This window comes from Meles meles, chromosome 9, assembly GCF_922984935.1.
Source record: "Meles meles chromosome 9, mMelMel3.1 paternal haplotype, whole genome shotgun sequence".
Taxonomy (NCBI): Eukaryota; Metazoa; Chordata; class Mammalia; order Carnivora; family Mustelidae; genus Meles; species Meles meles.
In genome coordinates, this window is record NC_060074.1 from 101,327,020 (window position 1) to 101,341,971 (window position 14,952).

A 14,952-nucleotide genomic window follows, 5' to 3' on the forward strand; every position below is an offset into this window, starting at 1 on the left:
CTAAGCAGGTGAGAAAAAAAAGTTACACAAAACAAGAACAAACTTAACATCAAATGTAACAGCATTCACATTATAGGTATCCCAGGAGTAGAGAGAAAGTAAGTGGTACAGAAAACTTATCTGAAGGAACAGATGAAAACTTCCCAAATCTAGGGAGGGAAAAAGACTCCAGAATCCAGAGGCACAGACAGCCCCCTTTGAACTAAATCCAAGAAGGTCCACAGCAAGACACAAACTAACTGGAATGGCAAAAAAGTAGCAATAAAGAGAATATTATAAGCAACAAGAGAAAAGAGAACATACAAGAGAAACCCCATAAGGTTATCACCTAATTTTTCAGCAAGAAACTTTGCAGGTCAGAGGGGAGTGACATGATGTATTCAAATGTTGAAAGGAAAAAAATATATATATATGCAGAAAAAATGCTCTATCCAGGGAGGCTAGCATTAAGATTAAAAGGTGATATAAAGAGTTTCCTAGGAGCTAGTTCTTTGAAAAGACTGATAAAATTGATAAACCTATAGTAGTACTCATCAAAATGAATATTATCAATAAGCAAATAAATACATAGAGGGCTTAAAGAAAAATCAGAAATGAAAGAGAAATAACTGATAAACTTAAATATAAAAAGGATTATGAGAGAATATTAAAGATTACATGCTACCAAATAGGACAACCTAGAGGAAATACATGAATTCCTACAAACATATAACCTCCCATAACTGCATCAGGAAGAAATTGAAAATTCGAACATACCAAAAACCAGCATTGAAACTAAATCACTAATCAAAAAATTCCAAACAAAAGTCCAGACAGCTTTATAGGTAAATTGTACCAAACACTTAAAGAAATTCCTCTCAAACTATTCCAAAACAAAACAAAAACAAAACAAACAAAAAACACCCCACAAAAAAAACAACAAAAAAACCCACACACAGAGGAGGAAGGAAATCTGCCTAGCTTCTTTCCATAAGGCAAGCATTCCATGAGGCTAGCATTACCCTGACACTAAAACTAAAGACACTACCAAAAAAAAAAAAAAAAAAAAAAAAAAAAAAATTACAAGCCAACATCACTGATGACATAGATGCAAAAATCCTCAACAAAATACTAGGCAACCAAATCCAACAGTACATTAAAAAAATGATCAAGTGGGTTTTATTGCCAGGATGCATGGGAAATTCAACAATCACAACGTTATCAGTGTTATACATCACAAAGATACAGGATAAAAACCGTATCATTTCAATATATGTAGAAAAAGCATTTGACAAAGTACAATGTGATAGAAACCCTCAACAAAGGAGGTTTAAAGGGAACACACCTGAACACAATAAAGGCATTATATGAAAACCCCATATCATATATGAAAAACTAACCTTATATGAAAAACTAGCCTTATCTGAAAAACTAACATCATCCTCAATGATGAAAAACTGAGAGCAGTTTCCCTAAAATCAGAAACAAGATAGGGATGTCCATTCCCACCACTTTTACTCAATATAATAGTGGAAATCCTAGCTACAGCAATCAGACAAAAAGAAATGAAAAACATCCACATTGGTAAGGAAGAAGTAAAATGTTCACTATTTGCAGATGACATGATACTACATACAGAAAACCCAACACCCCACCAAAAACTACTACAACTGTTAAATGAATTTAAGGTTGCAGATAGAAAATCAATATACAGAAATCTGTTCCATTTCTATACACTAATAATAAAGAAGCAAGGAGAAATTAAATAAGCAATCCCACTTAAATATACACCCAAAATAATAAAAGTCATAGAATAAAATGAACCAAGAATGTGAAACATCTGTACTCTGAAAACCATAAAACACTGATGAAAGAAATTAAAGAAGACACAAAGAAATGGAAAGATATTCCATGATTATGGATTGGAAGAACACATATTGTTAAAATGTCCATACTACCCAAAGCAGTCTGCAGCTTTAATGAAACTCCAGAGCTAGGGGAAATGCAGCACATAGAATTCATGGCCTTTTCCCTATGATTCCTCAGTGTTTCACGGTTAAATTTTTTAAATTTTGTTTTTAATTTTTTTTTAGTCATTTTAAAAAATTTTTTCCTCTTTCCTATTTTAACCTTTTTAAACTTTTATCAAAACCATTTTACAAAACTTTTAAAATTTTCATTGTTATATTCATATTCTATCCCTTCATTGTATTTAACCTTACTCTTTGTATACATATAAGTTTTTCTTTAAAATTTGGGGATACTGTTTCTTCTAACAGATCAAAATATACCCTAAAACAAAGGCATATGCTTTGTTCTAGTCTCCACCCTGATCACATTTTTTTTCTTTTTTCAACCAACTTATCTTACCGATTTCTTTTTTAGAATCTTTTTTCAATTTTCATCTTTACAATCATATTCCATCCCTTCATTGTGTTTACCCTTATTTTTGGGTTGTGTTTATTTTTTCTTTCTTTAAAATTTGGGGAGGCAGTTTCTTCTAACAGACCAAAAAACACCCAAAATCAAGTGTGTGGCCCTTTTCTAATCGTGTGTGTGTGTGTGTGTGTGTGTGTGTGTGTGTGTGTGTGTGCGTGCGTTTCCTTTCTACTTTCTCCTCAGCTCAGTTTCAGCTCTCTTCTGATTTGGTTAGTGTACATTTTTCTGTGGTCGTTGCTACCCTTTTAGTATTCTGTTATCTAATTCATCTATTCTTATCTAGATAAAATGACAAGGTGGAAAAACTCACTTCAAAAAAAAAAAAAAGAAGAAAAGAAAAAGAGGCAGTACTGATGGCTAAGTAACAAATCATTGTAGAAATTAGTAAGATGTCAGAACCAGAGTGATGATGATTATCAAGATGCTAGCTGGGCTTGAAAAAAAGCAAAGAAGATACTAGAGAATCCTTTTCTGGAGAAATAAAATCCCTTACTGGAGAAATAAAAGGACTAAAATCTAACCAAGTTGAAATAAAAAAAAGCTATTAATGAAGTGTAATAAAAAATGGAGGCTCTTACTGCTAGGATAAATGAGGAAGAAGGGAGAATTAGTGATACAGACGATCAAATGGTGGAAAATTTAAAAAGCTGAAAAAAAGAAAAAAAAACAAACACTGGACCACGAGGAGAGAATTCAAGAAATAACTGATACCATAAGATGAGACAATATTAGAATACTTGGGATCCAGAAGAAGAAGAAAGAGAGAGGGGGGCAGAAGGTATATTGGAATAAATTACAGCAGAGAATTTCCTTAATTTGGGGAAGGGAACAAGAATCAAAATCCAGGAGGCACAGAGAAACCCCCTCAAAATAAAAATCAATAAAAACAGGTCAACACTCCATCATCTATTAAAACTTACAGGTCTCAGAGACAAAGAAAAAATCCTGAAAGCAGGTTGGAGACAAGAGATATGTAACATACAATGGCAGAAATAATAGACTGGCAGAAGACCTATCCACAGAGACCTGGCAGGCCAAAAACAGATGGCATGATATATTCAGAGCACTAAACGAGAAACATATGCAGACAAAAATATTATATCTAGCTAGGCCGTCACTGAATATATAAAGAGAGATTAAAAAAAAACTCCCAGGACAAACAAAAACTAAAAGAATTTGCAAATGCCAGACCAGCCCTGCAGGAAATATTGAAAGGGATCCTCTAAGAAAATAGAGAACCTAAAAGTAACAGGCCAGAAAGGAATGAAGACAATATACAGTAACAGTCACGTTATAGGCAATACAACGGAACTAAATCCATACCTTTCAATTGTTACCCTGAATGTAAATAGGCTAAATGCCCCAATCAAAAGACACAGGGTATCAGAATGGAATAAAAAATAAGACCCATCAATATGTTGTCTGCAAGAAACTCATTTTAGACCCAAAGACACCTCCAGATTTAAAGTGAGGGGCTGGAAAACAATTTGTTATGCTAATGGACATCAAAGAAAGCTGGGGATGCAATCCTTATACCATATAAATTAGATTTTAAGTCATAGACTATAATAAGAGAAGAGGAAGGACATTATACCATACTTAAAGGGTCTATACAACAAGAAGATCTAGCACTTTTAAATATTTATGCCCCTAACATGGGATCAGCCAATTATATAAACCAATTAATACCAAAATAAAAGAAACACATTAATAATAATACAATAATAGTAGGAGGCTTTAACAACCCCTTCACTGAAATGGACAGATCCTCTAAGCAAAAGATCAACAAGGAAATAAAGGCCTTAAATGACACACTGGACCAGAGGGACATCACAGATATATTCAGAACATTCCATCCCAAAACAACAGAATACATATTTTTTTTAAAAGATTTTATTTATTTGACAGATAGAGATCACAAGTAGGCAGAGAGAGAGGAGGAAGCACGCTCCATGCCGAGCAGAGAGCCCGATGCGGGGCTTGATCCCAGGACCTGAGATCATCACCTGAGCCGAAGGCAGAGGCTTTAACCCACTGAGCCACCCAGGTGCCTCCAGAATACATATTCTTCCCTAGTACACATAGAACATTCTCCAGAATAGATCACATTCTGGGTCACAAATCAGGTCTCAACTAGTACCAAAAGACTGGGATAATTCCCTGAATATTTTCAAACCACAGTGCTTTGAAAGTAGAACTCAACAAGAGGAAAGTTGGAAAGAACTTAAATGCGTGGAAGCTAAAGAGCATCCTACAAAAGAATGAATGGGTCAACCAGGAAATTAAAGAAGAATTGAAAAAATTCATGGGAAAAAAACAAAAACAAAAACATGACTCTTCAGAATCTTTGGAATACAGCAAAGGTGGCCCTGAGAGGAAAGTATACAGCAATACAAGCCTTTCTCAAGAAACAAGAAAGGTCTCAAATACACAACCTAACCCTATACCTAAAGGAGCTAGAGAAAGAACAGCAAATAAAGTCTAAATCCAGCAGTAAAAGAGAAATAATGAAGGTCAGAGCAGAAATCAATGAAATAGAAACCAAAAGAACAGTAGAACAGATCAACAACACTAGGAGCTAGTTCTTTGAAAGGATTAATAAGATTGATAAACACCTGGCCAGACTTATCAAAAAGAAAAGAGAAAGGACCCAAATGAATAAAATCATGAATGAAAGAGATGACAACCAACACCAAAGAAATAAAATTATAACATATTATGAGTAACTATATACCAGCAAATTTGACAATATATTAGAAATGGATGCATTCCTAGAGCCTATTAACTACCAAAACTGAAACAGAAAGAAACAGAAAACCTGAACAGACCCATAACCAGTAAGGAGATTGAAGCAGTCATCAAAAATCTCCCAACAAACAAGAGCCAAGGGCCAGACGGCTTCCCAGGGGAAATCTACCAAATATTTAAATAGGAATTAATACCTATTCTCCTAAAACTGTTCCAAAAAATAGAAAGGGAAGAAAAACTTCCAAACTCATTTTATGAGGCCAGCATTACCTTGATCCCAAAACCAGACAAAGACCCCATCAAAAAAGAGAATTACAGATCAATGTCCTTGGTGAACACAGATGCAAAAATTCTCACCCAAATACTAGATGGGAGGATCCAATTGTACATTAAAAGGACCATGACCAAGTGGGATTTATTCCAAGATTGGTTCAACATCTGCAAATCAATCAATGTGATATAGTAATAAAAGAAAGAACAAGGACCATATTAATACATGCTAAAAAAGCATTTGACAATGTATAGCATCCTTTCTTGATCAAAACTCTTCACAGTTTAGGGATAGAAGGTACATATCTCAATATCATAAAAACTATGAAAAACTAACAGTAAATATCATTCTCAATGGGGAACAACCGAGAGCATTTCCTTTAAGGTCTGGAATATGGCAGGGGTGTCACTGCTATTCATCATAGTACTAGAAGTCCTAGCCTCAGCATTCAGACAACAAAAAGAAATTAAAGGCATCTGAATCAGCAAATAAGTCAAACTATCACTCTTTGCAGGTAATATGATACTTTATGTGGAAAATCCAAAAGACTCCACCCCAAAACTGCTAGAACTCACATAGGAATTCAGTAAATTATCAGGATATAAAATCAATGCACAAAAATCAGTTGCATTTCTATACACCAACAACAAGACAGAAGAGAGAAGTTACGGAGTCAATCCTATTTACAATTGTGCCCCAAACCATAAGATACCTAGGAATAAACCTAACCAAAGAGACAAAGAATCTGTACTCAGAAAACTATAAAGTATTCATGAAAGAAACTGAGGAAGACACAAAGAAATGGAAAAATGATTCATGCTCATGGACTGGAAGAACAAATATTGTGAAAATGTCTATGCTACCTAGAGTAATCTACATTTTAAAAAAGATTTTTATTTATTTGACAGAGAAAGAGACAGTGAGAGAAGGAACACAAGTAGGGGGAGTGGGAGAGGAAGCAGGCTTCCCACCGAACAGGGAGCCCCATGCGGGGCTCAATCCCAGGACCCTGGGATCATGACCTGAGCCAAAGGCAGAGGCTTAAATACTGAGCCAGCCAGGCGCCCTGCAATTTACATGTTTAATGCAATCCCTATTAAAATACCATTAACTTTCTTCAAAGAAATGGAACAAATAATCCTAAAATTTATATGGAACCAGAAAAGACCCTGAAGAGACAGAGGAATGTTGAAAAAGAAAACGAAAGTTGGCAGCATCACAATTCCAGACTTCAAGCTCTATTACAAAGCTGTAATCATTAAAACAGTATGGTACTGGCACAAAAACAGACACACAGATCAGCAGAACAGAATAGAGAGCCCAGAAATGGACCCTCAACTCTATGGTCAACTAATCTAGGACAAAATAGGAAAGAATGTCCAATGGAAAAAAGACAGTCTCTTCAACAAATGGTGCTGGGAAAATTGGACAGCCACATGCAGAAGAACGAAACTGGACCATTTCCTCACACCACACACAAAAATAGACTCAAAATGGATGAAAGACCTCAATGTGAGATGGATTCCATCAAAATCCTTGAGGAGAACACAGGTAGCAACCTCTTTAACTGCAGCCACAGAACTTCTTCCTGGAAATATCACCAAAGGCAAGGAAAGCAAGGGCAAAAATGAACTATTGGGACTTCATCAAGATAAAAAGCTTTCGCACAGCAAAGGAAACTGTCAACAAAACCAAAAGACAACTGACAGAATGGGAAAAGATACTTGCAAATGACAGATCAAATAAAGAGCTAGTATCCAAAATCTGTAAAGAATTTATCAAACTCAACACCCAAAGAACAAATAATCCAATCAAGAAATGGGTAGAAGACATGAACAGACAATTCTGCAAAGAAGACATCCAAATGGCCAAGAGACACATGAGAAAGTGCTCAACATCATGAGACATGAGGGGAATACAAATCAAAACCACAGTGAGATACCACCTCACACCAGTCAGAATGGCTATAATTAACCAGTCAGGAAATGCCAGGTGTTGGCGAGGATGCAGAGAAAGACGAACCCTCCTACATTGTTGGTGGGAATGCAAGTTGGTGCAGCCACTCTGGAAAACAGCATGGAGGTTCCTCAAAAAGTTGAAAATAGAGCAACCATATGACCAAGCAATCGCCCTACTGGCTATTTACCCTAAAGATACAAATGTAGGGATCCAAAGGGGTATGTGCACCCCAATATTTATAGCAGCAAGGTTCACATAGCCAAACTATGGAAAGAATCTAGATGTCCATCAACAGATGAATGGATAAAGAAAAAGTAGTATATAAATACAATGGAATACAATGAAGCCATCAAAACCCCCAAAATCTTGCCATTTGCTATGACATGGATGGAACTAGAGGGTATTATGCTAAGTGAAATAAGTCAATCAGAGAAATACAATTATCATATGATCTTTCTGATATAAGGGTTTCGAGAGGCAGGGTGGAGGTTCATGGGGGTAAGGGAGGGAAAAATGAAAAAAGGGAGATGAATCAAGAGACTCTTAATCTCAGGAAACAAACTGAGGGCTGCTGGAGGTGGGGGAGGGATAAGGTGGCTGGATAATGGACACTGGGGAGTGTATATGCTATGGTGAGTGCTATGAATTATCTAAGACTGATGATTCACAGGCCTGTACCCCTAAAATAAACATTATATGTTAATAAATAATAAACAGATATTACAGGGACAAAAATAAAGGGGGTGGTATGTGTCTGTTTGGTTTAGTTGGTAGAGTGTAGACTCTTGATCTTGGGGTTTTGAGTTTGAGCCCCATGTTGGGTATAGTGATTACTTAAAAAAATAAAATGTTTAATTTTTTTTCCCTAATGGATTAGATACAAAGCTCACTAACTAAATACTGGCAAGTAAAATCCACCAATTTATAAAAGGATATTATGAATACATGGGTTTACCTGAAAAATCCATGACTGCTATAACTTTCAACAATCAATTAAAGCAAATCACTCTATTTTACTATTAACTCTGAGGATTTAGAAGACAGTAGTTGATAAAATTGAAAAACAGTAAAAACAATAAATAATAGCAAAAATAGACTGGAATAGATTAACAGAATTCACAAAAATACTACAACTGATACCACACTTAATGTCTTGATGTTGAAATACTGATTGCTTTCTTCCAAAATTGAGAGAAATTAAAGACTCACTGGATATACATACATACTTAAGGATTAGAGGGCTCACTATTTTCAGTATGTCAAATCTCCCCTATAAATTTATAGATTTAGTCTATCAAAATTTCAGCAAGTTACTGAAGTTCTTTTCATGTTTTGTCAACTCGTTTTTTAAATTTTAATATTGTCTATTGCCATATTCTCAAATTCATCAATATTTCTTTTATAGTACCTAATATACTATTAATCTCATCTAGTATTTTTCATCTTAGGTTGTTTTTATGAATATCAGATTCTGCAGTTTTTTAAATTTTTAGTATTTTAACTTGTCTTTTTAAAAAAAAATCATTCCTGTATCTGCTTAATATCCTCATGCCTATTTTTTAAATATATGGGATGCAATTATAATCGACTGGCAATATCATTAAAAAGGTGAATATATTATTTGCATTATTTCTATTATTTATATTTTTATACTCATCCTGGGGTAATATTTTCCTGATTTTTCTACATGCCTCATAATTTTGTATTGGAATCTTACTGTGGTAATGTCATCTTACGGGGTGCTAGATAAGTTTGTATTCTTTTAAATATTCTTAAGCAGAGTAGCAACATGATCATATTTGCATTTTGAAAATGTAAATGCTAATTCCAGGTATACAGCAAAAGAGAACATTTCACTGGAATAAAAAGCTCAGTTAGAAAACTTGTTGTAATCCAGCCAGGAGAGAAATTATGAGAGTTTAATCAGTGCCTAACATAGTGCTTGCCAAATGATAATCACCAGATTATTTGCTGTGTTGTACTGATTCCTGATCAATACATAGTAGTTAGTTATTTAAGTTAACTTTTTTGATTTATAGAATATTTTATATTGGAAAGCAATTCCATGCTGAAGGAAGCTATCCTGAAGAAGAAGATAGTAAAGTCAGAAATTAAAATGCTTCATATTGACGACTACGGTAAAGTGTTGTGCATGCTATGTTATTTAAAAACAACATTCTCTGCATCTTATAGTTTTATGTGTAAATGACTCTCCATATTTAATATTTTGCTCTTTCTTTAAAAGAACTTCCTTTACAGTTGTCCTTTCCCAAAGATTTTACGGACCGAAACCAGTATGCTCTTCTGTTAATAATGTAAGTATTCTATTTGTTTTTGAAATGAAGGAATCTAAAGGCTTTATAATTTTTCTTATGCCTCACATGACAGCATTCTGATTAAAAAAAAAAAAAAACAATAAAAAAATTCCTACGTGTGTAGTTAACTATGCAGCAGTCAGTGGTATGAACTCGTCAAGGACACCACCACAAAACAATATGGAGGGTTGTGTAATTTGTAATTCTTACCTCCCAAATCCAACTCAGTGTTACTACTGGGGATAATAACACATGTGGTTTGGCTTATCAATATCTGTTCAGCAATTACTCAAGTCCTATGCTTGTATTTTTTGTTTTGTTTTCATATATAGTATTGGTCTCTTTCTTTGCAATATATTTGTTATATCACAGTCATGCTGGATACATAAGAGCCTTTTTTTTAATTTTAAGAATACTTAGTATGAGATCTACTCTCTTGACAAATCTTAAATGCACAATATAGTATTGCTAACTATAGGTACAATGTAGCATAGCAGATCTGTAGAACTTACTCATCTTGCATGACTGAAATTTTATACCCACTGAATAACAACTCCCCAATTCCCCTCCCCTGGCAATACCATTCTACTCTCTGCTTCTAGGAGTTTGATTATTTTAGATGCCTTTGAGACTGGAATCATGTAGTATTTGAACTTTGGTGGCTGGCTTATTTCATTTAGGAGAATGTCCTTAAGGAGCATCTATGTTGTCATAGGCCCTACGTGCTGCTCTTTATCAGTTGTTTATGCAACAGTGAGAAAACACTGATTTCCACTGGTGAAACCATTGGTTATATTTATATCACTCCTGCCAGTTCTCCTTCTTGGGTTTATGGCCAGCAGGAAGTACCTCCCATGCTCAGAAAACCTTTTAGTTTTTTCTGTGAGATCATATTCTGAAATAGTACTGGGCACAGAGACCCCTAGCATCTAATGGTTGACTAACTTGATACTGATGCAGCATTTTATTCCTGAGAGTTATTGGTTATTTTCCTTATTAAGAACCTAGCCAGTGCTTAAAGTTGTCTAAAATTATATCAGAACCTTATTAGGAAAGGGAAATGAAAACAGAATTACTTGTTGTTTGAATATAGAGAATATAGAGATTAATTGTTCAGTCTATGAAATCAAAGTTCCTGGCTTTAAATTCCAGTTTTGTCATTAATTAGCTGTGTCCTTGAGCAAGCTGCTTAACCTCATTTAAGGCTCAATTTCTCCAAATACAAAACAAGCATTAAAATACAGTCTATGTTTTAAGACTGCTTTTTAGATTAAATGAAATACAACATGTAAAGTGCCAGGCACATGATTGTTTTAATTATTTTTATTATACATTATTTTATATAGATTATAGATTCTTTAATAGAAAGTTTGTCATATAATTATAAGCAGCTAAATACAGAAAACATTATACTTAATATTTCCCCATATTCCATTTCTATTCCTAATGTTAATGCCTAAACCTTATCTAGTTTCTCATGCCCAGACCATTCTCCTTTGTCCCTAAATAACCAGAAAGTCCTGAAAGTTCTTGGTGACTACCTGAGGAAGTTCTTATTTGCTCTTTTATAATTCCTTCTTTTGTCCCTTCTCTTTCACCTACTTTTCTTCAATTCCTATTTGAAGTATATGTGTGATTTATTGAGGAAAATATTTTAGGAGACAAAATGAGACAAAAAAAAATTCTTAAACCCTATATTCTGTCTCAGTCATAACGCCCTTTGGGAAAAGAGGCCTTTTTATTCACTTGGGGGTGGTGGTTCTCAGGGAAAGGAACCCTATTAGGCATTCTTCCATGAAGCATTGCCTCACTCATGCAGATGGATATGTACGCAATCATTCACCTGTTCGTAGGCTCCAGAGTAATGTCACAGAGTAATTTTTGGGATGAAAAGCAGATGGGAATTATAGATTCTCACTGTAGCCCTGAGTCAGAGAAACTAACTTGTTGTGGCATCTGATATAAGCTTTATGCTGGATGATTTTTAGTTTTTAAGAAGAACTTATAGATTAGTACAAGACAATTTCTCTTGTTAGAAAAGGGATAATCAGGTCTTTTTTAGAGGTAGGATAATAGAGTAAGGTATTACTTCAGGAGTCAGGTGGCTTGGGTTCAAATTTTAGCTCAAAGACTTACCAACAGATTGCTTAATTTTTCTAAGCATCAGCTTCCATATAAATAAACTAGACAGCTAACGGGGTACCTTAAAGATGTGTCACCATAGCATTTGGTGGAACATAAACACTAGCACTCAGTGTTTAATAAATTATAACCATAAACATCATTATTATTAGCACTATTATTTTTAATAGTTAAAATTATCAGCTTCCACAGCTCCACCCCTTCAGACACCACCTCAGTCTGGGTGCTGCAGGGCCCGTCCTGCAGAAAGACAGCAGCACTCAAAATCTGCGGTACCTCCACCCTGCTCTTCCCAAGCTGTGTATCAGTGGAGCCACCCTCTCCAATCTACTCTTGACAAGACCCCATACAGGATGCTGCAGCCCTGGCAGTGTGGAAGCAGGCCCTAGAGTAGTAAGCACCACTTCAAAGTGATGCATGCCCCTAAGAAAGGAAAAATAAACACACACATCAGAGAACCAACAGTAGGCTGGAGGCAGACAAATGGTCTGACTCCAGGCCCCACCCACCAATGAAAGCTTCTCAGGGGACAGCCAGGGAAAGTGCCCTGAAGTTTGGTGCCGCTACATCTCTGGCAAATGCCTGGTCTGACTCAAGTCAAGCCCAGGGCATCTCCAGGCTGGCCCACGGACACCACAGGGAGTAAACACTGCCCACAATAGGCCAAGAAAGCTACTGCAGATGACTGGACTGAAGGAAAAAGCAGCTCTGCTACAGCAGCACAGTAGATATATCACACATAGGAGACACCCCTGAAGGAGCAGATTCTGGTGAAAAGGGGAAACTACCTAGCAAGAAACTAAAGAACCTCTTCTTCATAATGCCATTAGTTGCAAGTCCAGATGTGGCTGTCTCCCCTAACACAAAGAAGCCTACACAGAAAGTAAGACAAATGAGGAGACAGAGGAATATGTCCCAAATAAAATAACACAAAATCACAGCAAGAGACCAAAGCAAAATGGAAGTAAGTAATATGCCTGTTAAGAATTTAAAGTAATAATTATAAAGATACTCAGGAGACATAAAGAAAGAGTAGAAGACATCTCTGATGCTTAATGAGATTAAAAAAAGAACCAAGTGAGGTAAGGAGCACGATAAATGAATTTAATAAATAGTAGATGTAATAAAGAGTAGAAGAGATGAAGCAGACGACTGGACCAGTGACCTAGAGGACAGAATAATAGAAAATAAGCTGAGCAGATGGGGATTATATTATATAATATATAAGCAGATCATATATAATCTATATATGTCATATATGATGTATAATTACATATAATACATATAGTCTCCTATATAATACATAAGCAGATTATATTATATAGCATGCATTTTATATATATATATATATATATATATATATATATATATATATATAAAACAGACTTAGAGAATTCAGTCATTTGCTTTATAGGGTCACAGAAGAAGAGAAAGAAAAGGAGGCATAAAATTTATTTGAAGAAATAATAGTTGTAAATCTCTGAAATCTGGACAAGGGAACAAATCCAGATAACCTAGGCACAGAGAGTCCCCCAACGGACACATAACATCTACCCAGGGAGGTCCACACCAAGATACACAATAATTAAGGTGGGAAAAGTAGTGATAGAGAATTTTAAAAGTAGCAGAAGAAAACAGTTACATTCAACGGAAACCACATAAGGTTACCAGATGATTTTTTAGTAGAAACCCTACACGCCAGAGGGAGTGGCATGACATATTCAAAATATTGCAGCCAAGAATATGCTATCCAGCAAGGCCATCCTTCAGAATAGAAGGTGAAATAAAGAGTTTTCTAGACACACAAAAGTTAAAGGAAATCATGACCTCTAAATGAGCCCTGCAAGAAATGTTATAGGGGACTCTGAGTGGAAAGGAAAGATCATAAGCTAGGGTAAGGAAAGTAGGAAGCACAAAAGTAGTAAAAATATATTTATAAAAGTCAAGGAACTGACAAAATAAAAGGATATGAAGTATGACACCATATACCTAGACAGTGGGAAGCTGTCAAGAATGAGTTCAAACTTAATATATACTGCTATATACAGAAGACATTATATACAAACTAAATGGTAACCATAAATAAAATATCAGTGATATGCAAAAAAATAGAGAAAATAATCAAGTACATCACTAAAGAAATCCAACTTATCTTGAGAGAAGAGAGCAAGAGAAGAAAGTAACAGAGAAGAACTACAAAAATGACCACAAAAGTAACAAAATGACAGTAAGTACCTACTTATCAGGAATTACAGTGAATGAAAATGGACTAAACATTCCAATTAAAAGACACAGGGTAATAAAATGGATGAAAAAATAAGACCCATATGCTGCATACACTAGACTCATTTCAGACCTAAAGATACATGCAGATTCAGAGTGAAAGGATGAAGAAGCATTATCATGCAAATGGGTGTGAAAAGAAAGCCATGGTGGCAATACTTATATTGGTCAATATACCTTAAAACAAAGACTGTTATGAGACAGAGAAGGGCACTACATAATCATTCAGGGGACAATCCAACAAGAAGATGTAACAATTGTAAATATTTATCCACCCACCCTGGGAGCACACAAACACATAAAGCAGTTAATAACAAACATAATGGAAATCAGTAGTAATACAGTAACAGTGGGGGACTTTAACACCCCACTTGTTACATCAATGGACAGATCATACAAAGACAATCAACAAGATAACAGTGGCTTTTAAGGACATTTTGGACCAGATAGACCTAAAAAAAATCTGTTCAAGACATTTCAACCCAAATTAGTAGAATACACTTCCTTTTCAAGTGTATATGGAACTTTCTGAAAATAGATCACACCTCAGACCACGAAATAAGTCTCAACAAATTTAAAAAGACTACAATCATACCTGGCATCTTTTCTGAGCAGAATACTATGAAACTAGACATCAATCACAAGAAAAATTCTGGCAAAAACAAATTTACCAAGATACTAAATAACATGCTACTAAATAAGAAATCAAACAGGAAATAATAATAATAATACATGGAGAAAAATGGAAAGGAAAACACAATGATCCAAAATCTTTGGGATACAGGATGTAGCAAAATTGCCTCAAGAAGCAAAAAA

The 14,952-nt window shown here is 35.1% G+C and overlaps 1 protein-coding gene across 2 annotated transcripts in view; it reads left to right on the top strand.

The window, feature by feature from the left end:
- DPP10 (dipeptidyl peptidase like 10) overlaps nucleotides 1-14,952 on the top strand; it is a 1,411,353-nt gene that overhangs the window by 1,359,182 nt on the left and 37,219 nt on the right. For both annotated transcript variants that reach the window (XM_046019846.1, XM_046019845.1), the window contains exons 18-19: nucleotides 9,436-9,534; nucleotides 9,642-9,711. In XM_046019846.1, the coding sequence (XP_045875802.1) occupies nucleotides 9,436-9,534; nucleotides 9,642-9,711 (169 nt within the window). The remainder of the gene's footprint in view (nucleotides 1-9,435; nucleotides 9,535-9,641; nucleotides 9,712-14,952) is intronic.